Here is a 23,310-nt window from a genome sequence, read left to right as displayed (position 1 = left end):
TCCTATTGTGACATTGTCCAAACAACCCCCAAAATATGATCTTCCATCGCTTTCATAGTTGTGTAAATGGAATTCTTTATGAATGTTATTTGTATAAAAAATGACCATAGCACCTGCAGACCATCAAGAGCAGGAAGTCACATATATTTTAATTGTTCTTATAATAAATGAAGAATTTGTACAGCATTATTGTTAAAAGTGTTCAAATTATTAGATCTATAATTTAAACCCCAAAACACCAAATGATCTGATTTAAACAATCATGTGGTCATAACTATGCAGCAATGCAAACTGAAATATACATGTATATACATACAAAAATGTAAAAATGTATGCAAGTGTTACAGTTACACATTTTTAAATGAATTAGACAGGAGAAATATTGTTAATTGTACCGTCTGCAAATACTGGCATGTGACCACGGCCACATGCTGCTCGCAGGCATAGATTCCCTAGAAAAAGATCTATTTTAACCAAAAGCAAGCCTTGGTCTACTCAGGACTACAAGTGGACTGAAATTACAGTCAAATACTCAATCCTTCAATGCCAGATTCATTCATTTAGGGAAATCCTCTTTTGGAAAACACTTGTGATGTCACCGCCAAACAAGCATTATTTTACTCCACATCAATCAAATGTTTGCCTCTTTGACACAAGTATGTACTAAATAAAGCAAATCTACAACAAAAAATTCAATAGTCTTAAAACACAATCAGTATATGCTGGCGTACACGTCTGCAAATCAGTCACGAACGTACTTGTTTTATAATCTCTGCAATGTTTAATCTACTGCGTTCTCATCCCTCCTCCCAGTCAAAGCTCTCACTAACAGTCTCCCAATCCCTGTTTTGACTTGCTCTAAATGCAGCTCTGCTCACCCTTTTGTGCCTTACGGCAACGACTAACAAAACCACTCCTGTGGAAACACATGCACTACTTGTGGCTCTTTTCTTTATATATCTGAACATAATGTTTAAATAACTTCATAGATGGAAATAATGATGTCAGTGAACCAACAAAACTGACAACAATTCGGCACAAAGAAAATTCTGTTTAACCTAGTAGCTCGATTTTTTTTTAAACGCCAATTACCAGATTTTATTCTGCTGCTATATTAGGTAGAGCAATTGATATTATTAGTGAATTGAAAGTTGATTGAAAAACTGTAGCAAAGTATTAGTTCGATACTTATGTCAGTGTTTCCCATTTATTAATCAGACTATGGTGGCCCGCCAGTCTAATTTGTTCTGCCATAGTTTCAAAACGAACCAATTTTTTTTATACTTCTCATAACAACATATCATTGTGTTGTCTGTTTCCCATACATTGATTTATTTGTCAAGGCTTGCCACACTATCAACACTGGCCGCCACGAATAGATTTTTGATGATTCCCTTTCACATTTTTATTTTACTATTTAAAACAGCTTAATTCATTGTAGAGTTGCGAGCGCTCAGTGCCTCTCTCTCATGTTGCGTGCAGCGCCTCGTCAGGCAGTAAAGCCTGTGCGCTGCATGAGACTTGATGAGACACATAAGTAGACTAATGTAGGCAAAATCACCGCATATAGCAGCTCTTTAAAGTATATGTATGGTGATTTTGTCACCCGATGTCACGTTTATAAATCAGGATTTTAGCAGCAGTTAAAGTGACAGCTGGTTGTATTGAACACGAGGTATTATTGGGTCATGTTTAGTCACTATTTTATAGTCGTTTTATCTATATAATATGTAAGAATAGCATTCAGTTGTATTAAAATACAATATAATGTAGACAGAGAGTAGAAGCGAAACAGATTTCAAGTGCCAACACTTGATGACGTCACATATATGCTAATTAGTGTGTGACGTCATCAGTGCCACAGTCTCTCAAAATTCTGTGGGAAACACTGTATGTTAAAGAGATTCACCATGAAATCAAACAGGAACATTCTAAGTGTTTTACACAGTGTTGGTGATTATTATAAATGATTTATCTGTGCACACCATTATTTTTTCAAAATTCATTGCACATTTAAACATTAAGCTCCTCTCCCCCTCTCAACAAAAACTCTTTACCACATGACATCAGCAACAAAATAGAGGTAGGACTATACTGACTGTTCAACAATGGCCAGGCATTTTTAGCCCTCCCCTCCAAGCCCAACTTACAACAAACCAATCAAAAAGGGAAAGGCAAAATAAAAGCCGGCTAGGGCTGGGCGATTTGGCCTAATATCAAAATTTCGATTAATTGAACATTTTCTCTCGATTACGATTATTGAACGATTATTTTTGTTTTTGTTTATTTTTCTTTGTTTTTTTGCCCTCGTAGATCACTGACAAGGTTTGTAGTGTAAATATGCCCAACTAAAGGTGGGGTATTTTTTCTAATGAAACATTTCTTATCTCATGTTATTTTTAGATAATCAAAGATAATACAAAGTATTTATGGTTATTTATTGAACATTTCGAATAATAGACATCTTTGTGTTATTTTTTGGAAACATTTCCTCTGCCACTGAAGACAGGAGAACAAGCGCAACACAAATCAGCAAATCATCTGTCTGCATGTGTCGTGAGAAATAAGGTGGATTTTAGGACCCTGTCTGAAGACACCAGTCCTGCCGTCATAAGGCCCGGATCACATTTCGCGTCTTTTCCACGCGCATATTCGTTATTTTAAATGTAGACGCGCGGCGGCCGCGCGGAAATAGGGGGCGACGCGCATGCGTTGCGACGCGCTCTTTTTTCAGGAGCGTCGGCACCGCATCGAGATGAAAAGATCTCAACTTTTCAGAAAGGCGCAAGCGCACTGCAGGTCATGTGACAAGATCCAACCAGCCAATATAGACAAGATCAATGAAAATGGAGACACAGATGATCACAGCATAACTAAATCTAGTAGCAGTCTTATTGCGAGGTATTTCCAGTGCATAGAATCCACATATCCATTGTTTATACCTCCTGGTCTCAACAACTATCGTGGCCCATGGTTGCTTAGCGACGACAGACGCCAGGAGAGCACAAAGTCCAGGCGCTTTGGAAAAAAAGGAGAACACAGTGCAGTTCGCGTTTTCCGCGCGGTTTTAGACGCGAAATGTGAATCGAGCCCAACGCAGTGCAGCTTGCGTTTTTCACGCGGTTTTAGACGCTAAATGTGAATCACGCTTAAGAGCTGTCACGTGAAAGAAACAGACGGACTTTAACAGAGTTTTTAATAGTTGAATGGAGCTTAAAACTCATCAGTCTGTCTAAAGAAATATGAAGTAAACGTGTTTCAGTATATCTCACAATATGCACATTTTTGGACTAAAAGTCTTGATTACTAACGGGAGCAGACCTGGTAGAATGTCTCGTATCAACTGTACCTGTCTTTCACGCATATTACATAAACACAGAATATTTGATTTCCATCTCAATCGGGTCATTTAAAAGTAGACATTTTGAGTTTTCTTTAGACATACGTTTCATGTTTGTGTGATAAGTATTTGCAGAGTTTTGGATCAGTGACGCATTTCAGAAATTAATTATGTGAGCGGAGTGGAGACGGCTGATAACGCGCCCAGTCTTTTTATTTTATTTTACAAAATAACAACGCTTTGATGTTATTGTAAGCGTACACACGTAAAAGTAGACAACGTACAGTTTCTAATAATGTCTTACATATACAGGTGCTGGTCATATAATTAGAATATCATCAAAAAGTTGATTTATTTCACTAATTCCATTCAAAAAGTGAAACTTGTATATTATATTCATTCATTACACACAGACTGATATATTTCAAATGTTTATTTCTTTTAATTTGATGATTATAACTGACAACTAATGAAAATCCCAAATTCAGTATCTCAGAAAATTAGAATATTACTTGAGACCAATACAAAGAAAGGATTTTTAGAAATCTTGGCCAACTGAAAAGTATGAACATGAAAAGTATGAGCATGTACACTCAATACTTAGTTGGGGCTCCTTTTGCCTGAATTACTGCAGCAATGCGCAGCCGCAGCCGTATACCAGGAAGTTTTAGAGCACTTCATGCTTCCTGCTGCTGACCAACTTTATGGAGATGCAGAATTAATTTTCCAACAGGACTTGGCACCTGCACACAGTGCCAAAGCTACCAGTACCTGGTTTAAGGACCATGGTATCACCGAACATGACCCGTGATACGATCAAGCAACAACCAGCGCAGAGAGAGAGAGAGAGAGAGAGACACGCGTGCGCTTTATTACTGCCGCAAACATTTTGGCAGTGTGTGTGTGTGTGCGCGCGCGCGCGTGTCTGTGTGTGTGGAGCATTTTAAAGTGTCAGAGAAAGACACAGCACGGGACTTGCCGCACGGAAGTAAATTTCCGAATGAAAGCGTCTTTACCGGTCGGTAACTTTACTTCAGACAGAAGCGGGCTGTCTGACAGTAGCCCCGCCGCGTGCACACAGTTCCCTGTACTAAACAACTTGTCTATGGAGTTTAAATGTTCGATATATTGGGCATACACATATAGGGATGCACCGAAACGAAAATTCTTGGCTGAAGCCGAACATGATGTGAAACACTTGGCCGAATAATACCGAACACCGAACATGTTTTTTTGCATTTCTTCTATTTATTAAGCCTTTTTTTCACTTTTGCACAAACTGAATAGTCAAAATGTGCTCTTTATAATTTCTTGCTTTTCAATAAAACACAATACAAATTAATATAAAATTGAGCAAAACAAAGTCAATTCAAACTAAAAATTGAGCCCTCTCCCTTCATGAATAGCCTATATTAATTAGGCCTATAACTGACTGCTAAAAGAATGTAATGTAAGTTACTCTGTACCCCTACAACAAAACACTTCATTAAAAAGTGTCATTCCACATTAGGCTATAAGCTAAAATACGAATAAACTAAAACTGTTGGATTATTATAGGCTACATTGCAAAATGATTTGAGGGAAAAAACCATCCAGTGCAAGCAATTCTGACTGATGCTGACTTACAACCATTTCAGTTCACGTCTCTCTTCCAAACTCCGCCCACAAAAGCTGTTCTAGAAGGTGCACTCGTGGATGCACCGAACATACTTTGACAAGTATGGAGTTTAAATGGACCCAAAACTCACATGCATGGAATCCATGCGCGATGCAAACGTGCATGATGATAACCACACGTGTGGACAGCTGCTCCGCGAGGGCGCATTTAAAACTGCATTTAAAAAAAAAACTGTTCACGCCCAGCAGAGGGATAAAGGAAGCTAGACATTATTAATAAGGCTGTCAATATGGATATTTCTCTTAAACAAACGCATCGATTCACTTCAGAACAAACGCATCAATTCACTTCAGAAGACCTTTGTTAAGACCACGGAGCAGTGTCTAGCCGTTCTTTGATCGATGGATGCACTTTTTGGAGCTTCAAAAAATAACCCCCCCATTCACTCCCATTCTACCACTTGGAAGTAAAAGGATACGTGGTATTATAACTCAGACTGCATTATTCTTCAAGAAGAAATTCATATTCATTTAGGATGCCTTGAAGGTGAGTAAAACATGGGGAAATTTTGTTTCTTGGCTGAAATATCCCTTTAAAGCAGAGGTGGACAATAACAAAGTAAATTTACCTGAGTATTGTACTTAAGTACACTTTTTGAGTATCTGTACTTTACTTGAGTATTATTTTTTCTGAGTACTTGTGACTTTAACTTAACTACATTTAAAAGACAAATATCATACTTTTTACTCCACTTCATTTATAAAAAAGTCCAAAAGTAGAAAGTTGTTTCTATGTAGTGGGTCTCCCTGGGTGCGCAATTTTCTGGCTTGCGATCTGCAAGGACCTTTCTGTTGCCAAGTATTTCAGGTTTACTAAACGCGTGGTTTTCCGGCTAGCTTTGATTGTAAAGCTAAACTAATGTAAGGCTGCGTCCAAATACCCCCACTTGCGGTCTTGGCCACTTGAGAGCGCGCGCACGTGACAGGAAGTAAGAGTGCAAGTCTGTCCAATGTCTCAAAAACGCCAAAGTGCAGTGCCCTTAACGCATACTAAACCCACACTATCTTGAATACCGCTTCTGAGCGGTATTCAGGGCTAAGTGTATCCCATCATGCATCACGTTCTGGATACATCATGACTTTTTGCTCGGGTCTCGCGAGATGTTGCGGAAAGCTTTCCGGTGTAAATTATACAACTACTTGTTATATCTTTATTTATTCTATGTTTGGCTAACACGAGTTTTTATTTTGGTTTTTGCTTTTTTGGGTACAGCTGCTTTGATACAATACAAATAAATCACTATACAAATAAATCTGATTTGACTTGACTACATACCGTAATTAATTAGATACCACATATAATTTCATAGTAAAACGTAGGTGTAGCGAGGAAGGCGGGGCGAGAGCCGTGGGGCGGGTAAGGCCGGTCCCCGCATGCCTCACGGGGGAGCTCGGGAGCATAAGAGGACGAGCGACCGGACCATCGAGAGAGAGGACCCGGGCCCAGAAACTGTTAAGTTTGTTTATGTTTGTGTGGCCGGCAGTCGACCGTGAGGTGGCTGCCGGTCTTTTATTCTTGGATTATTGTTTGTTTATTTTTCATTATACTTATGCTCCCGAGCTCGTGAGGCATGCGGGGAGCGGCGGTCAAACAGCTGACACTCGATGCCACTTACGCCGCCGGCCCCGCCTTACTCGCCCCACGGCTCTCGCCCCGCCTTCCTCGCTACATACCCCCATCACCCCTCACAGGCCGGGGGGCAGCACCGAGCCTGTGCTTACTCCCCCCCCCGGGGGGCCTTCTCCCATGAGGGCCCCAGTGACCGGGGCATGCACGGACGAGGCGAGAGCACGGAGCCGGGAGCATCCCGAGCGACCGGGACGAGAGAGGGGAGAGAGGACAAAAAAAAAAAAAAGTGGTCCGGTTCCCCGACACGCTGCCGCTCGGTCCTCAGCCCAGCCGAGAGGCTCTTCCTCGCGGTGCTATGCGGTGGTGCGGGGACGCTCCGGGGCGACCTGATCCTCCTCCGCCTCCTGGCGGCCGGCGATGGCTTCGCCCCGAGGGCAGCCGGCAGCGAGCCGTCCGTTCCCTGCTCTTCCCCTTTTCCTTGGTGGACAGTAGCAGGCTTCGACCCACGGCAAACGGACCGAACTCCTCCGCTCCCTCTTCTACGGCCGCCACCACACCTCGGCCCAGGAGCCCGGCAGCGAGGTCTTCGTCCCCCGTCGAGCTTTCTCTCTCCGGCACCACCGCTTCGGGCAGCCGCTGGCGGACCTCCTTCGTCCGTGCTGCCCGAACTCCCCAGCACCTCGAGGCCGCTCGGCGGCGAGGGCTCCTCGACAGCATGTCCCTCCTTCCTCCCGGGTTTCGGCACCAATGTAACACTGTTCAATGTAGGGAAGGAAGGAGGCGGGAACCGGCGATCATTCACAAAACTTTAATCAAAATAAACAAACAATAATCCAAGAATAAACCACACAAACATAAACAAACTTAACAGTTTCCGGGCCCGGGTCCTCTCTCCCGATGGTCCGGTCGCTCGTCCTCTTATGCTCCCGAGCTCCCCCATGAGGCATGCGGCGACCGGCGATCGCACAGCTGACACTCGTTGCCACTTACGCCGCCGGCCCCGCCTTACCCGCCACACGGCTCTAAATATCGATATTCGATACCATTTTCGATACCACGGGGAAAAAACTTTCATAACAATAAGGCCCTAAATTTTTTACATTTTATTTAAAGTTAAATTGAACAAGATTAGACAATGAGGTATATTTTTACATTATTTATTAATTGTTAATCTAATGTTCATTTTACTAATACATTTATTATTTAAAATCTAAGTTGTATTTGTCAGTATTAATGGACCAGAGCTTACATAAATAGTTGTATTTTTTAACTAACATTTAAAAGAGATTTAAAAAAAAACTACAAATGTATTGTTCATTCTTTGTTCTTTAATGTTAGTTAATAGCCTACATTTATATGATTACAATTTTTTTATTTGGCTTTTATTCACATTTAATCATTGATCAGCGCACATATAGACAGAAACGCAAACTTTAAACGCAAGAACTGTTGCAGAGACTCTGCACTGGACATCTTTCTAACATTAACAACGTTTAACCGGAGCAAATGAGACGAGTGGATGAAATCATTGAACAACGCACATACATAGAGCGCTATGGTAAACACGGAAGTGCAAACGTGTATCACACGCGAGAACTGTTGCGGAGACTTTACCCGCACCAGCATCATTTCAAACATCAACTTAACCAGAGCGAACGAGACGAGTGGATGAAATCATTGATGAGCGCACATAAAGACAGAAACGCGTGCATTAAACATGAGAACTGTTGCGGAGACTCTGTACTAACATAAACAACATATAACCAGGGTGAATAAAACGAGTGGATGAAATTATTGATCAGCGCACATAAATAGAGCGCGATGGTAAACATGGGAAGCGTAAACGAGCGTTCACCAAGCGCCGGATGTGTTACTGAGACTCTGCACTGGCCATCTTTTCTAACATTAACACCTTATTTAAGTCTGTGAGAGGATGCGGGGCTCTGTTGACACAGCGTTCACATGCAGTGTGTGTCAACTCACTGTCGGAAAAAAGAGTGAGCGGGAATGCGCAGCTGGTATCGATACGTGGGACATGCGTATTGGAACCGTTTCAGATTTTTCAGTATCGATACGTATCGAAATATCGATATTTTTGACAACACTAGCTGAAAGCGCTCTAAAAAGGCAAATAGAACAATAAAAGATGAAAAAGGCACATGTTAAAGTGTGGTGTTGTAATCATCTGTGGGTTCAACTTTGTGTGATGCATTGCTTAGAACGAGCGCTACGATCAGTAAAATATCAAAGAAGAAATTGTCATGAAAATTATCGGCATAACGGCTAAACGGTAAATAAACATCACAAACACCTTGAGCTACATGACAGAGAAAATGGAAAATGCAAAGTTTTCACTCGAAATGTCATGAGATCGCATAGCCAGAGTTAAGGAAGCGTGCATGCGTGTTAACTTCTGATCTGCTGCTATATAATTTAAAGCCGTTTGGAAAATTAATGATATTTTTACTGTAGTAACTATAGTTGATGTATTCTTGCTGAAATAAAAACAATAGAACCCTGCCCAAAATACAACAGAAAATGTAATGCATTTAATGGTTATAATGAGAATTGTGTTGTATGGATACTTGTTGTCCTTCGTCTGCCTCTGCTTTAAAGGAATAGTTCACCCATATATAAAACATCTGTCATCATTTACTCACCCTTGAGTTGTTCCAAATCTGTACATTTCTTTGTTCGGATGAACACAGAAAAAGATATTTGAAAGAATGCTTATAACCAAACAGTTCTTGGATGCCATTGACTATCATAGTAGGAAAAATTACTTTCAAATTTGTTTTGTTCTGTTGAACACAAAAAATATATAATTTGAAGAATGTAGGACAGCAAACACTTCTGGGGCACTTTTGACTACCATTGTCATTTTTCCTAATATGGGGTCCAAGAACTGTTTGGTTACAAGCATTCATTCAAATATCTTTCTATGTGTTCTGTTCAACCAAACAAAGACATTTATACAGATTTGAGAGTGAGTAATTTATGACAGAATTTTCATTTTTGGGTGAAATATCCCTTTAACATGCCGAAGCTGCATTATTTATTTATACAGATAACCAGTGTTACCACTGGTGATTGTTAAAAAAAAAAGAAATACTGAAAGGAACAAAATTTCAAAATCAACAAACTTTACGGAAACTTGAGCATGGTGGAAACTGGTTGGACTTGCTTGTTCTGTGTGTGTCAATAAGCCAACATAGAAAGGATGAAATTGTGCTGTTACAAAATGACCTCCAACTCTACTTCATATATCACTACCTTTCAGAGCGACGCTTTTATGATGCCACTTGTTTCATTGAAATGCGGCCATAGAAATCAGAGCTGTATCTCGATGCCATATCAATCCACAGCTTAGGCTGGGTTTTTCAAGAGATCTGATATTTAATAGAATAATAGCATATTCGATGGCCCTGACAAACAAGAACTTCCCACATTTATCGCAAATAATGGAAATATATTTGCAACAGCTTTGCAACAGGAAGACAAGGCCTATATGATATGAGCATGAGCCAAGGGCTAATGTTGTCATATGTTAGTAATGTACTGATTTTATACATCTACAGGGCATCGAGTAGTAAAAATTTGAGATATCACATCTTACAACACTGGCATTTATCCATCCATCATTATATCTGCTATTTAGATTACTGCATTAATATAAAGCATGCATTATTTAGGCAGCATGCTTATTTAAATGTATTTGATATACATAGCCTAATAATACACAAGGACTGATGACATCATGGGTTCATAAAGACAGGTCCCTTGATGTTTTTAAGCAAAGGTTTCAGAATGAAACTGTCTTACCTTCTCGGCTGAGATCTGCGGTCATCTTCCCCACTGCCAGACTCCTTAAAAAAAGAAGCATAAAAGATTGATTATTTTATTGATCTGTGGAATTAAATAAATGTAAATAAAATAATAAGCATAAAATCTTTAAATATAAACATTGATCTCGCAGTGTTATCAACTGGAATTTCTTGTGTTTAAACATGCAAATACTTTTGCATGTAAAGAAATGAAAAATGCCTCATGCGTCAACCCAGTCACGTTTTTCTCACTGGACGTTATAAAATGAAAAATCACTTAGCATCTACAATTAACTGGTTCTTGGGTTGCTTTCTATTTTGTCCATTGTCCAACAAATATTGATCTAAACATGAATTCATGAAGATCCTCCCAATGATCAGAAAATTTGATCCATTCATACTGTACGGCTTTTTAGACATTTGAGATGTTTGAGACATATTTTACTCTTTTTCAGCCTAACCACAAAGCACTGAGTTGCAGTTTTGTTTTTTATTCTTTACCAGACAAACAGACTGCACCAATATTGTGAACGATTCAGATAAAGAATATTCTGAAGACTTGCTTTATAATCACAGGACAGAACCGACATTGTAAACAAGGGGAAAATTAACACCCAGTCCCATTGCGAGACTATAAATACTCAGTTTCATATCAAGGATAAAAATGATTATTTTTTACGAAACAGATACTCATCTCTATTAGACTTAGTTTTAAAAGCTGTTAAAGGGACAGATTGTTCCAAACCTGTATACATTTCTTTGTTCGGTTAAACACAAAGGCAGATATTAAATACTAGAGAAAATAAATACTATGGGAGTCAATGGAGGATGAGATCTGTTATTCAAAAAAATATCTTCCTTTGTGTTTAACCGAACAAAGAAATGTATACAGGTTTGGAACAATCTGAGGGTGTGTAAACAATGACAGAATTTTCATTTTTGGGTGAACTATCCCTTTAAGATTGAGAGACAGAAGCAATTTAGTTAAAGCATCTCATGACAGGGATGACCCAAGATAGGTGCATTTTGCATACACAAATGAAAGCAGAGCATTTTGCATTATGGAAATATATAACTCCATGAAATCCATGTTTGAATCAGACCTTATAACTTGTACACTGGTTATTTAGAAAAATTTCTTATCCAACTTGCAATGGTTGTAAGTTAGACAGTCTCTTACAGTAACCGTGTCAGTTAAGACATTCATGAAAGTGAATTCTGGTTTCCAGCTCACCTCCACCTGAAACAGATCCTGCTATGTGATACTGACCCAGATTTTATCATCACAACCATAATAAATGACTGACACACATATTAGTTTTTTTTAACAATAGCAAAATAGTCCGATAAATATAAACATGTTCTTCCATGTGAGAATCTCCTACTATCCAGTCTTGTTTGTGTGATTTATACTCCGCCAATCTACAGAACTGACCATTTTGTTTGCGCTGTTTTTGAAGGGGACACCTGTGTTTACTTCGTGTTTCCAACACGACTCTCGTTTTCAGACAAATCACACCCTTTTGAAAAATGTGCTTACGAATTTCAACTATTTGATACAACGAAAAAAGGAAGCTTGAAGCCATTTATCAGCAAACACTTCCCGTCTGTGGCAATGCACCGCAGACAACCGGTATAATTAGTTGAACATTTCAACGGCAGGTCTATCGATAACGTTACATGTCATACAGTCACCAGATCTTTGATGAGCTATGTGAACAACAACCTTATATTTCACGCATGCGTGTTTCTATAGCGTCTGAGGACAAACGGACTGTTGGAAACAGCGGAAATGAACCCAAAACTACCGAGCCGATGGAAGGTGAGAAAAAAAGATGCGAGTCACTTACCGAAACGCAAGGGCTGGATGTTGCGCTTGGAGTAGGCGACCGCTGCACAGTTACCAACGCCATTCAGGCTCCGGTAAACGGATACCTGAGAGAAACCGGCGGTGGAGAGACAGACATAATTGTGTCAGGGGATATCAGCCGCAGCTCGTCCGTTGCTACCGCTCAGTCGCTTCCTCTCTGCGAATGATCTGCGCATGCGCCGAAACCGCCAGCTGTCAAGATTCAGTGGCCTTAAGCAATGTTTAACTGTGTGTGCACTGAACAATCCTGACACTTTACTTTAAAACTTCAATTTGAGCACACTTTTCAAAAAACACAATGTTTAATAAAGGCTTTTAGGCTAAAGAATTAGCATTAGAAACATTATCGATAAACTGGTTTTGAGGCTCTGTTGACGTTCAGACAGGAAGTGGGTTTACAGACAAGCTGTGACTTTCCTTTTCTGTTGCTCATAACCTCCACTCCCACACTGCTGCTTTTACACATGCCAACGCAAGTACAGATAATAATTTGGATATTACCAAAGTTAAAACACCGTTTTGCTTCAAGATCAATTTTTCAAACCGCCCTACAGAACATTTCACACTCATCCTAATATGTCATTAGAAACTTCATTCTGCCTTATTTTGCTTTGTTTGCCTCTGTCGACCCAACCACATCCATAGATCCACTATTGTTTGTGTCTGTGAATTATGTATTGAATAAACAGTGAGAGAAATTTATATTAAGATTATAACAGGTATTACAATATATGTAATGCCACTGTACCTATTGAATAACATTTTTAAACATGATAAAAAAATTAGGCTCATTCAAAACATCTTTGAATACTTGCTAAAGGAATTAAATGTCTAGATTTGTTTTACAAAAGACACCACAGCTATGGACTTTATGGGGCAGTTTCCCGGATTAGTTTAAACCAGAACTAGGCCTTGGTGAAATTAGGATATTTAAGTAGTTTTTAAAAACTTACGTTACAAAAAGACATTACTGGTGGGCATCTTGAGACAAAACAATCCCACTGAAATATTTTAAGATATGTCAGTGCAAGTTGTTTTCGATTAAGACATCTCTAACATTTAAATTAGTCTGGGACTATGCTCAAGCCCTGTCTGGGAAACTGCCCCTATGAGGCGGTTTCCTGGACAAGGATTAGTTTAAACCAGGACTAGGCCTTAGTTAAATTAGGTTAAGTTGTTTTAAAAAACACACTTTACAAAAAACAGTACTGTGTGCATCTTGAGACAAAACATTTGCAGTATATATTTTATGATGCAATCAAGGCATCTCTCACATGTAAGGTAGTCTGAGACTAGGTTTATTAAGCCCCTGAAAAGTAAGGGTGTGGAGCTTTTAAACCACAGATTTGTGGCAATATTATAAGGGTTGTCGACATCTAGTGGTAGCTAAGAATTTTGTTTAAGCTACATTGCTTCATTGCATGATGCTTCGTGCTTTAAAAGTAACATTTATTTACCAAATTAAGATTAGAATATAAACACTTAAGAAAAGTTTTATTTAAACACCTTGTTGTCTTCAAATGAAAAAAAGATTTGCAGATGGTAGACGGTGAAAACAATTTCCCACTGTGCTGCAGAAAATGACAGATGTTCGATCGATTCACACACGGCACATTCACAATACTGTAAACATGTGCGTCATGGTAATTTACATAACGTATACATGTTATTTATATATTTGATTGTTTTTATGTAAAAACATATAGATTTATCTTTCAACTCTGTTGTGTTGTGGATTTGATGTTAAATTAGCGAATCTGCTAGACATCAGTCAGTGGTGGTTCTGCGCAAGATGGCGACCTCTGGTAAACAGTAAGTGATTGATCGCTAACTTATAGTAATTTTGTAGACTTTATACTTTATTTTGGGGTAACAAAAATGATGTAGTTTTAAACGGTTGATATGAAGTGATGTTTATGTTTGCATGTTGTTCAACAGTTTAAAACAATCTAGTACAATTGTCCGATTCCCTGAGCTGAGCTAATGCTTCAACCCAAACACGTGAATACAAACACTTTGGCTACATCATTTGTGGGTGATCAACTTTCTTTAAATTCGGAGTGCATTGCTTGTCAACAATGCTTAGAAAATAGAGGGATTATTGCTGGGTATAAAACACGTTAAAGTCCACTCATCCGTGTATTTAAGTTTTTATGTACATTTTAGGTACGGGCTCATTTTGCCTCAGAAGAATTCCTCAAAATCTGCCCCTCTTCCCCGACCATCTGTGTTTGGAGATGATTCAGACGAAGAGGTGACAAGCCCTATGAATCTGCACATCACCTTTATTTAAAATTAAATCATGAGCATGGTAACACAACACAATTTCTTATTGCAGACCACTGTTGGGCAGAGCTTGCAGAAGGAAGCCCTCAAAAAGAAGATGATGAAACAGGTGAGGGTAGTATACAATGTGTTCTTAAAAGAATACACTTCATGTGAGGTTTGAGTTTATAACATTGTTTTTCATGTCAGACGCATCTTGAGATGCAAAAGGCTCTTGAAGAGGACAGCACTGTTTATGAGTATGACAGTGTGTATGATGATCTTCAGAAACAGAAAGTGGAAAGCAATAAAAAAATGCTGGGTGCCACAGACAGAAAGGTAAACCTCAAAACTTTACTTTTTCCCCCCCATTAATCAGATCAATCTGTATAGCTATAATGTCCTTTGCAATATTTCTTCAGCCCAAGTATATTAACCAGCTGCTCGTCGCTGTGGAGGAGAGAAAAAAGGAACAAGAGCGACGTGATGAGAGGAAGATCCAAAAAGAGAGAGAAGCAGAGGGCGAGCAGTTTGCTGATAAAGAGGCCTTTGTAACCTCAGCTTATCGACAGAAGCTTAAAGAAAGACAGGAGGAGTTGGAGAGAGAGAAGAGAGAAGCAGAGCTGGAAGGTGAGGTTTTGAAATACTTTGTATTGTTGTTACAAGTATTAAACAGGACATCCTTGACGGTTGTTTTTTATTTTCAGCTGCTCTGGATGTGAAGAAGCAGAAGGATCTCAGTGGATTTTATAGACATCTTCTCAACCAGACAGTTGGAGAGGAGGCAGTACCTGATCGTAGTGCAAAAAAGTAAGGACATACAGTACGCTGATGTTTGTTGATTTGATTTGATTTTTTGATAGCATGAGTTAAGGCTCGGATAAAACTAAACTACAATTTTCTTTTTAGCGAAGATAAAGCTACAGGCTCAGCAGCAACAGAAAAGTCACCGACCCCTGAACCCCCACCAAAACGAAATGAGAGCAGGGCAGAATCCCACAGTGATGAGGACCAGGGGGACAACAGAACAGAATTAAACAAGACCACCAACCACTCAAAGCGCCACTACAGACAAAAATCTCCTTCAGACAGTGAGGATGAGCAAGAGAGGGAGAGGAAGGAGGCCAGAGAAAGAAGCCACAAAGAAAGAGACAAGGGTAAGGGAGAGGATAAAGAGAGAGAGAGGATGAGGAAAAGAGAGAGGGAGGACAGACACAGTTACCGAAAGGAAGACAAAGACCGCAGAAGAGACAGAGAACAGGATACAGAAGACAACAGAGGCCAAGATAAAGATGACAGACGTGGTAGAAAGGACAGAGATACAGAAGACAGACATGGTCGAAGAGACAGAGATATAGATGCCAAACGGGACAACAGCCCAAAAGACAGAGAACGGGAACGGAAGGGAGAACAAATGCGAGAGACACACAAGGATGGAGAAAGCCATAAGATGGACAGCAAAAGAAAAAACACAGATGAGAAAATGGAGAGGAAGACTGACAGCAATAAGGAGAAAGAAAAGGCCAGAGAGGCTGAAGATAAAAGTGATGGACAGCAGGAAGTTGGTAAATTCACTAAACGCAGCAGTGAACAGACAGTTACGTCAGCCAGAGAGAGATATCTGGCTCGACAGCTTGCCCGCTCTGCTGCAAGACCCCATGTTGAAAAGGAGGAAGATTAGCACATGGTTTCTGAAGTTTATCGTGCATGTTTGAGTTTCTTTCAGATACAAAACACACGTTTGGTTAAGGCAAATAAATGAAATATTTTGTGAATTTACCAATATTGAGTTGGTTTTTTGTCTTAAGTTTTATGTATATACAGTAGTGCCATAGTACTAATAAAGAGAGACAAACATGTTAACTTATTTAATGACTTTTATTTGGTTTTGGGAAAGGGGAGGAGTCATTTTTTCCAAGTTACAGGAATGCAGGGGTGGAAGTCCTGGTCCTTGGGGGCCACTGTCCTGCAGAGTTTAACTGCATTCAACTACAATGCGCCTGCATTGAAGTTTCTATGAATCTTAAAGACTGCTTAGCTGGTTCAGGTGTGTTTAATTAGGTTTAGAAGTCAGCAGGACATTTGCCCTCCAGGACCACAACTGCCCACCCGTCAATAATGTATGCAATACAGTATGGCAGTATTTTTCACATCCAACATGAATTTATGGTTTGTCCTACGCCACCTCATCTGGAATCTAGTTGGGAAAGAAAACATTTGAGTTAATTATTTGCAGGGTAAACCTAACAAAAGCCTAAAGATGTTCTGGTAGAAGTCAGAAAACTGTAAATCACCACTGATCAATCTGCCGGTAATTCCAGCTTTAATCAGTTTATGTTTCATCATAGTAATGAACTGGGAAAATATTTATAATAAAATAATTTCTGTAATACTCACCTTATCATAAACCTGGTGGTCTTCAAGACCTAGAAAAAAGCAAGCTGGTAAATAACATCTGTATGTGTTAAGGGTGCCACAGTATTAAAATACTCCATAGCAGTGTTCTCAGAAAACCGATCATCACCACTGAACAATCTGCCGGTAATTCCAGCTACTTTCAGTTTAGGTTTCATCATAGATAAACGAGACAAATATTTGAAATGGCAGTATTTTTTATTATCCACCTTAAATATTCTGATTCCCTCCATAAGAAACCTAGGAAGACAGACAAACTGATGTTTAAACCACAGATAATAAACAAATGGTATATATTGCTGTGTGATTATTATAAGGTGCTCAGAAAACCGATCATCACCACTGAACAATCTGCCGGTAATTCCAGCTACTTTCAGTTTAGGTTTCATCATAGATAAACGAGACAAATATTTGAAATGGCAGTATTTTTTATTATCCACCTTAAATATTCTGATTCCCTCCATAAGAAACCTAGGAAGACAGACAAACTGATGTTTAAACCACAGATAATAAACAAATGGTATATATTGCTGTGTGATTATTATAAGGTGCTCAGAAAACCGATCATCACCACTGAACAATCTGCCGGTAATTCCAGCTACTTTCAGTTTAGGTTTCATCATAGATAAACTAGACAAATATTTGTAACCGCAGTATTTTTATTACCCACCTTAAATATTCTGATTCCCTCCATAAGAAACCTAGGAAGACAGACAAACTGATGTTTAAACCACAGATAAACAAATGGTATATATTGCTGTGTGATATTATAAGGTGCTCAGAAAACCGATTATCACCACTGAACCATCTGCCGGTAATTCCAGCTACTTTCAGTTTAGGTTTCATCCTAGCACATCACTAGATCGTCAGGGCCCGTATTCTTAAAGCTTCTAAGAAAGCTCTTAATTTATCTTAAAAACGTCTACGTAGGAGTCTTATCTTAAAAGTGATTCAGGATCAATCTGAGAGAAACTCTGAGCAAGGAAAAGACAAAAACTTTTATCTTGGTGAGGAGGCGGGGCTGACCCCGTTGCTATGTCTGACACAGTCTTTTAAAGACAGTGATTGGTTGGTTGACCAAGAAGGAAAAAAAGAGCACTTTTAAGTATACAGGTGCTGGTCATATAATTAGAATATCATCAACAAGTTGATTTATTTCACCAATTCCATTCAGAAAGTGAAACTTGTATATTATATTCATTCATTACACACAGACTGATATATTTCAAATGTTTATTTCATTTAATATGATGATTATAACTGACAACTAATGAAAATCCCAAATTCAGTATCTCAGAAAATTAGAATATTACTTAAGACCAATACAAAGAAAGGATTTTTAGAAATCTTGGCCAACTGAAAAGTATGAGCATGTACAGCACTCAATACTTAGTTGGGGCTGCTTTCGCCTGAATTACTGCAGCAATGCGGTGTGGCATGGAGTGGATCAGTCTGTGGCACTGCTCAGGTGTTATGAGAGGCCAGGTTGCTCTGATAGTGGCCTTCAGCTCTTCTGCATTGTTGGGTCTGGCATATCGCATCTTCCTCTTCACAATACCCCATAGATTTTCTATGGGGTTAAGGTCAGGCGAGTTTGCTGGCCAATTAAGAACAGGGATACCATGGTCCTTAAACCAGGTACTGGTAGCTTTGGCACTGTGTGCAGGTGCCAAGTCCTGTTGGAAAATGAAATCTGCATCTCCATAAAGTTGGTCAGCAGCAGGAAGCATNTCATTCATTCAATCGTATGTCTGTGTACTGTGCATATTAATTTAATATTCATAAATGCATACATGTACACACCAACTTTATGGAGATGCAGATTTCATTTTCCAACAGGACTTGGCACCTGCACACAGTGCCAAAGCTACCAGTACCTGGTTTAAGGACCATGGTATCCCTGTTCTTAATTGGCCAGCAAACTCGCCTGACCTTAACCCCATAGAAAATCTATGGGGTATTGTGAAGAGGAAGATGCGATATGCCAGACCCAACAATGCAGAAGAGCTGAAGGCCACTATCAGAGCAACCTGGGCTCTCATAACACCTGAGCAGTGCCACAGACTGATCGACTCCATGCCACGCCGCATTGCTGCAGTAATTCAGGCAAAAGGAGCCCCAACTAAGTATTGAGTGCTGTACATGCTCATACTTTTCATGTTCATACTTTTCAGTTGGCCAAGATTTCTAAAAATCCTTTCTTTGTATTGGTCTTAAGTAATATTCTAATTTTCTGAGATACTGAATTTGGGATTTTCATTAGTTGTCAGTTATAATCATCAAATTAAAAGAAATAAACATTTGAAATATATCAGTCTGTGTGTAATGAATGAATATAATATACAAGTTTCACTTTTTGAATGGAATTAGTGAAATAAATCAACTTTTTGATGATATTCTAATTATATGACCAGCACCTGTATATATATTTATTCCTTTTTTTTTACCATGCTGTTAATGTCAACGTATTTGATAGAAAATGAACAGTGACACAAACAATTACAGCACTTACAGAACCTTATTGTGTGATCACAATAGAAGGTTGTGACAGAACCAAATCATCTCTGCTGCATAGCTGCATTTCTCCAGTTGCTAAATATGTTGATGAAGTGATTTCTACTATTTCTGGTGCTATGGCATTTCTGCGCTGTCTTGGAGATGTTAGCGCGTCTCTAATAGGATCAGTCACAAACATCTCACTGTCATTTTATTTTATAGCACGTTTACAATTTGCATTGCATCAAAGCAACTATACAAGAAAACCAAAACCAAGATCATCAATCTTGTGTGTGTTGAACACACACACAAAAAACAATAAAAAAAATCTGATCAACCTTAAAAGTAATATGGAAATGGTCATGAATTGCAACACATTTCTTCTCACTTTTCGTGTTTCGTCCATTTTCTCTGCTGCTAAAGAAACTCTTAAGTCTCTTAAAAGTCCTCCTCGCTACTCCTAAAATTTTGGACCATAACAGATCTTTTAAGGGTTAAGATACTTTATGAATTACTTTCTTACAAGGATCTTTTCTGTAATTCCAAGGGGAAACCCCCACATTTCTAAGAATTTTCTTAGAATTTTGTCACTAGGAGCGACTCTTTGCGCTAAGATTTTTCATGAATACGGGCCCAGGTCTTTAGCACACATCTTACAGATGTACCTGTGCTATCTGGGTAACGTAAACAACCCCTCTAAAAAAGGTAAATTAAAATTGGGTATGAAGTCTTACCTGATAGCACTACGCTAGCCCTTCAGTACGACACCCAATGCAACATGGAATCTGTGACGCACAAAAAATAAGAGTTGAATTAATTTGAACTTATTTTTAAGGTTACAACAAGCAAGACCTATTATCTCTATTAACACATGCGCTAAATTGAGATCGCAAATGAAATTAGTAGCTAGTGGCTTACCATTTTGTAGTTTATGTGAGCACGTGGTTACATTTCTCTGCTTTTACGTTACAGAACACATGCAGTATTTTAGACACCTACAGTGGGTAGCACAGGGGTGGTAACACCATGTCTTGTTATCGCGAATTTTATTTTTCTGGATTCTTTCTGTAGCGCACATCTTGCATCACCGCTGACTCCAAAGATCAGAAAGAACTTTTTCTAAGCGCATTGGGCTATTTAAACCAACGTGCAATGACGTGGTTCGTCATCTTCTTCTGATTTCCGACACTCTGTGAGATTAGCTCACTTCCGCCTCCTGTTGGCTAAAAGTAGAAGTACACGTTATTTACCACTTAATATTTAATACGTTGTACAAGTCGTGTTCATCGAGAATCGTTGAAAAAGACGATTTAAACAGCTTAACAACACTCTTTTGTGGACATAGGAACCCCACGTTTGGTTCTTTAACACATAAAATTAGACACGAATAAATAAACTGTTGGTCTAGATCTTTGTAATAATATGAAGTCATACAGTCGATTATTTAAAGTCCCCGTGAACCGGAAGTTGCGATCGTTTTTTCTTCCGCATTTCCGAGTGAAATTGATTTTTTTTATTAATGCCAATATTACCAATATAACATACAGAAACTATTGAGAACAATATTGATTTCTAATGAGAAAAATAGTGGGCGTGACTTTCGTCTTTCTCTGTTATTGGATTGGATGAATAAAAACAGCCGTTGCATTTTGAAATGAAACTGGAAGCAGACTGAGGCTGCGTCCGAAATCGCCTACTTCCATACTATATAGTAGGCGAAAATGAGTATGAGTCATGAATAATATGTGACCCTGGACACAAAACCAGTCTTAAGGGTGAATTTTTCGAAATTGAGATTTTTACATCATCTGAAAGATGAAGAAATAAGCTTTCTATTGATATGTGGTTTGTTAGGATAGGACACTATCTGGCGGAACAACAACGGTTTACAAAGCTGGAATCTGAGGGTGCAAAAAAATCAAAATATTGAGGAAATCGCCTTTGAAGTTGTTAATCTGAGGCTCTGTAGCAGGCCATCCACTCACAAAAATAAAGTTTTTATACATATACAGTAGGAAATTTATAAAATATCTTCATGGAACATGATCTTTACTTAATATCCTAATGATTTTTGGCAAAAAGAAAAATCGTACATTTTTACCCATACCATGTATTTTTGCCGATTACTAAAAATGTTCCCATGCTACTTAAGACTGGTTTTGTTGTCCAGGGTCACATATGTCCGAAACCTCAGTATGCAAAAAACAGTAGGCGAGAAATACCCGGATAGTCTAGTACTTCCGCCGAGATTCGTGAGTGAGGATCGGATGGACACTTATCTATCCCATGATGCCACGGGAGCTGAGGAACGGTCAAATTTAAAAAGTAAATCAAATAAATGTAGCGGAAAACTTTAAGGCGGATGTCCGTTTTTAATGTAAGTGCCAATAAATGAATTTCTCGTGACTAAATTATGTTTTACATTTACATTTATTCATTTGGCAGATGCTTTTATCCAAAGCCACTTACAAGTAGGAGAGCATATAAACATTTTGTCAACACACTAAACAGTACCATTACCATTTTAATCAACTCTCACGTGTAGTTTGTTGTTAATACGTCACAGGTCAAAGAGCATACGGGTCATATGACCATAAAACATGGCGGACGCATATGTCCGAAATGTATTCATACTACTCCCACTCATACTATATAGAACGTACTGTTTTAACGGCCGATGGATAGGTACTTATTCAAATTCAGTACGTACTGTCACAGTATGCGATTTCAGATGCAGCCTGACAGTTGAAGGGAAGGACAGATGCCCTGCCCAAGCCGTGTTATGCTAACTTCACGTGCTCTCGGAATTATCAGAAATATGGTAAAAGGTTTCAGAGGTAAAAATTGCCCTGAACGCCCTCTGATGTCTCGTTTCCCATGGGAAATTGTGAAAAATTTTTGATACCAGAGGTCCCGAGATGGGCGGGCCTTACACAATCAACATGGCGGATGGGAGAAGGATTTCTGCTGTGATATGATTCATTAGTTTTTCTGCAACAGCTTCATTGCCTTGTCTTATCGTTAAATTAGTACATTGTTTACATTTATGAATAACCATTTGAAGCATACTGTATGTTTTATACACTGCGAAAATAGCATGTATTTCACCAATATTCCAGAACAGTCAGCAATAGGGATGTAACGATTCACCGTGAGCCGGTTGAAAATCGGTTATAATGAGCGACGATTCAAATCGGTTGAGGCTTGAACTGAATCGCAATACATTTTTTGAACAGCAGGGGCCGCTATTTTCACTGCAAACCTAAACGTGGATGCTGATATTTCTTAAATGCAAAAAAATCCAAGAAAAGCACAGACAGTATTAGTTTGTTTATATTAAAGAGAATTTTTCTATTATTAATTTGTTATAAAATTGCAGTTTAGTTTTGTTATTTGAAATAAAACATTATTTTATCATACAAAGAAACGTGAAGCATTTAAGAAATAATGCAAGGGAAGTTGTTCATTTCTAATTTGTTTCAACTAATTTTTTCAAAATAAATCGTGAGTAAATCGTGAATAAACCGCATCGTGAGATCAGAATCGTGAATCGCATCGCATCGTGAGCTGAGTGAATCGTTACATCCCTAGTCAGCAAGCTGACTAGTAAAACTATACAGTAGGATGTTCGGTTGAAAACTATTACCATATAACATTTTCCCAAGACACACACAAGCATGAATCTGACGTGCTCCATTCTTTCCGACAACAAGTAACCTGAACATAACCAGCTCGGAATCATGACATCAGAATTGGAAATTACCAAATTTCCGAGAGCACGTGAAGGCAGCATAACATATGCGTCATTTAAAGGGGTCGTTTGATTTAGATGTAATGCAATGTTTATACACGA

General features: G+C 38.9%; 2 protein-coding genes, 1 long non-coding RNA gene and 5 other non-coding genes across 10 annotated transcripts in view; 1 reads left to right on the top strand and 7 right to left on the bottom strand.

The window, feature by feature from the left end:
• The window catches only part of ssh2b (slingshot protein phosphatase 2b), a 30,813-nt gene extending 18,164 nt beyond the window's left edge, over positions 1–12,649 (bottom strand). Inside the window, exons 1-2 of the mRNA XM_057360414.1 lie at positions 12,262–12,649; positions 10,410–10,453 (exon numbers count right to left, since the gene is read on the bottom strand). Coding sequence (XP_057216397.1) covers positions 10,410–10,453; positions 12,262–12,324 — 107 coding nt within the window. The 5' untranslated portion in view covers positions 12,325–12,649. The remainder of the gene's footprint in view (positions 1–10,409; positions 10,454–12,261) is intronic.
• A 1,197-nt stretch (positions 12,650–13,846) lies between these two features.
• On the top strand, positions 13,847–16,413 carry nsrp1 (nuclear speckle splicing regulatory protein 1). Its single transcript, XM_057360416.1, has 8 exons — positions 13,847–13,914; positions 14,034–14,093; positions 14,448–14,535; positions 14,620–14,676; positions 14,757–14,885; positions 14,969–15,176; positions 15,254–15,356; positions 15,456–16,413. The coding sequence occupies exons 1-8, from the start codon at positions 13,862–13,864 to the stop codon at positions 16,225–16,227; spliced, it is 1,470 nt and encodes a 489-aa protein (XP_057216399.1). The 5' UTR covers positions 13,847–13,861; the 3' UTR covers positions 16,228–16,413.
• On the bottom strand, positions 16,406–20,609 carry LOC130570217 (uncharacterized). 3 transcript variants are annotated; one of them, XR_008964935.1, is made up of 7 exons: positions 20,376–20,609; positions 20,192–20,242; positions 17,632–17,662; positions 17,402–17,432; positions 17,171–17,201; positions 16,944–16,972; positions 16,406–16,743 (listed from the first exon to the last, which is right to left on the bottom strand). It is a non-coding gene; the product is annotated as an uncharacterized LOC130570217 (long non-coding RNA). The 3 variants fall into 3 exon arrangements; XR_008964933.1 differs by having other exon boundaries at positions 16,944–17,201; XR_008964934.1 differs by lacking the exon at positions 17,402–17,432 and having other exon boundaries at positions 16,944–17,201; positions 20,376–20,608.
• LOC130570817 (small nucleolar RNA SNORD65) lies at positions 16,820–16,894 on the bottom strand. Its single transcript, XR_008965015.1, has one exon. It is a non-coding gene; the product is annotated as a small nucleolar RNA SNORD65 (small nucleolar RNA).
• LOC130570813 (small nucleolar RNA SNORD65) lies at positions 17,050–17,124 on the bottom strand. Its single transcript, XR_008965011.1, has one exon. It is a non-coding gene; the product is annotated as a small nucleolar RNA SNORD65 (small nucleolar RNA).
• Positions 17,281–17,355, bottom strand: LOC130570815 (small nucleolar RNA SNORD65). The gene has a single exon (XR_008965013.1). It is a non-coding gene; the product is annotated as a small nucleolar RNA SNORD65 (small nucleolar RNA).
• LOC130570814 (small nucleolar RNA SNORD65) lies at positions 17,512–17,586 on the bottom strand. Its single transcript, XR_008965012.1, has one exon. It is a non-coding gene; the product is annotated as a small nucleolar RNA SNORD65 (small nucleolar RNA).
• On the bottom strand, positions 17,738–17,812 carry LOC130570816 (small nucleolar RNA SNORD65). The gene has a single exon (XR_008965014.1). It is a non-coding gene; the product is annotated as a small nucleolar RNA SNORD65 (small nucleolar RNA).
• Positions 20,610–23,310: the final 2,701 nt, after the last annotated feature.

This window comes from Triplophysa rosa, linkage group LG19, assembly GCF_024868665.1.
Source record: "Triplophysa rosa linkage group LG19, Trosa_1v2, whole genome shotgun sequence".
In the NCBI taxonomy this organism is placed as follows: domain Eukaryota; kingdom Metazoa; phylum Chordata; class Actinopteri; order Cypriniformes; family Nemacheilidae; genus Triplophysa; species Triplophysa rosa.
The sequence above is the reverse complement of the archived record's forward strand: the minus strand, read 5'-3'. Positions and strand labels throughout refer to the sequence as shown.

Coding starts and splice junctions, on each gene's coding strand:
- nsrp1 (XM_057360416.1), top strand. CDS start 13,862: ATGACAGATGTTCGATCGATTCACACACGGCACATTCACAATACTGTA. Junction 14,536..14,619: donor GAGATGATTCAGACGAAGAG/GTGACAAGCCCT, acceptor TTCTTATTGCAG/ACCACTGTTGGGCAGAGCTT. Junction 14,886..14,968: donor TGGGTGCCACAGACAGAAAG/GTAAACCTCAAA, acceptor ATATTTCTTCAG/CCCAAGTATATTAACCAGCT.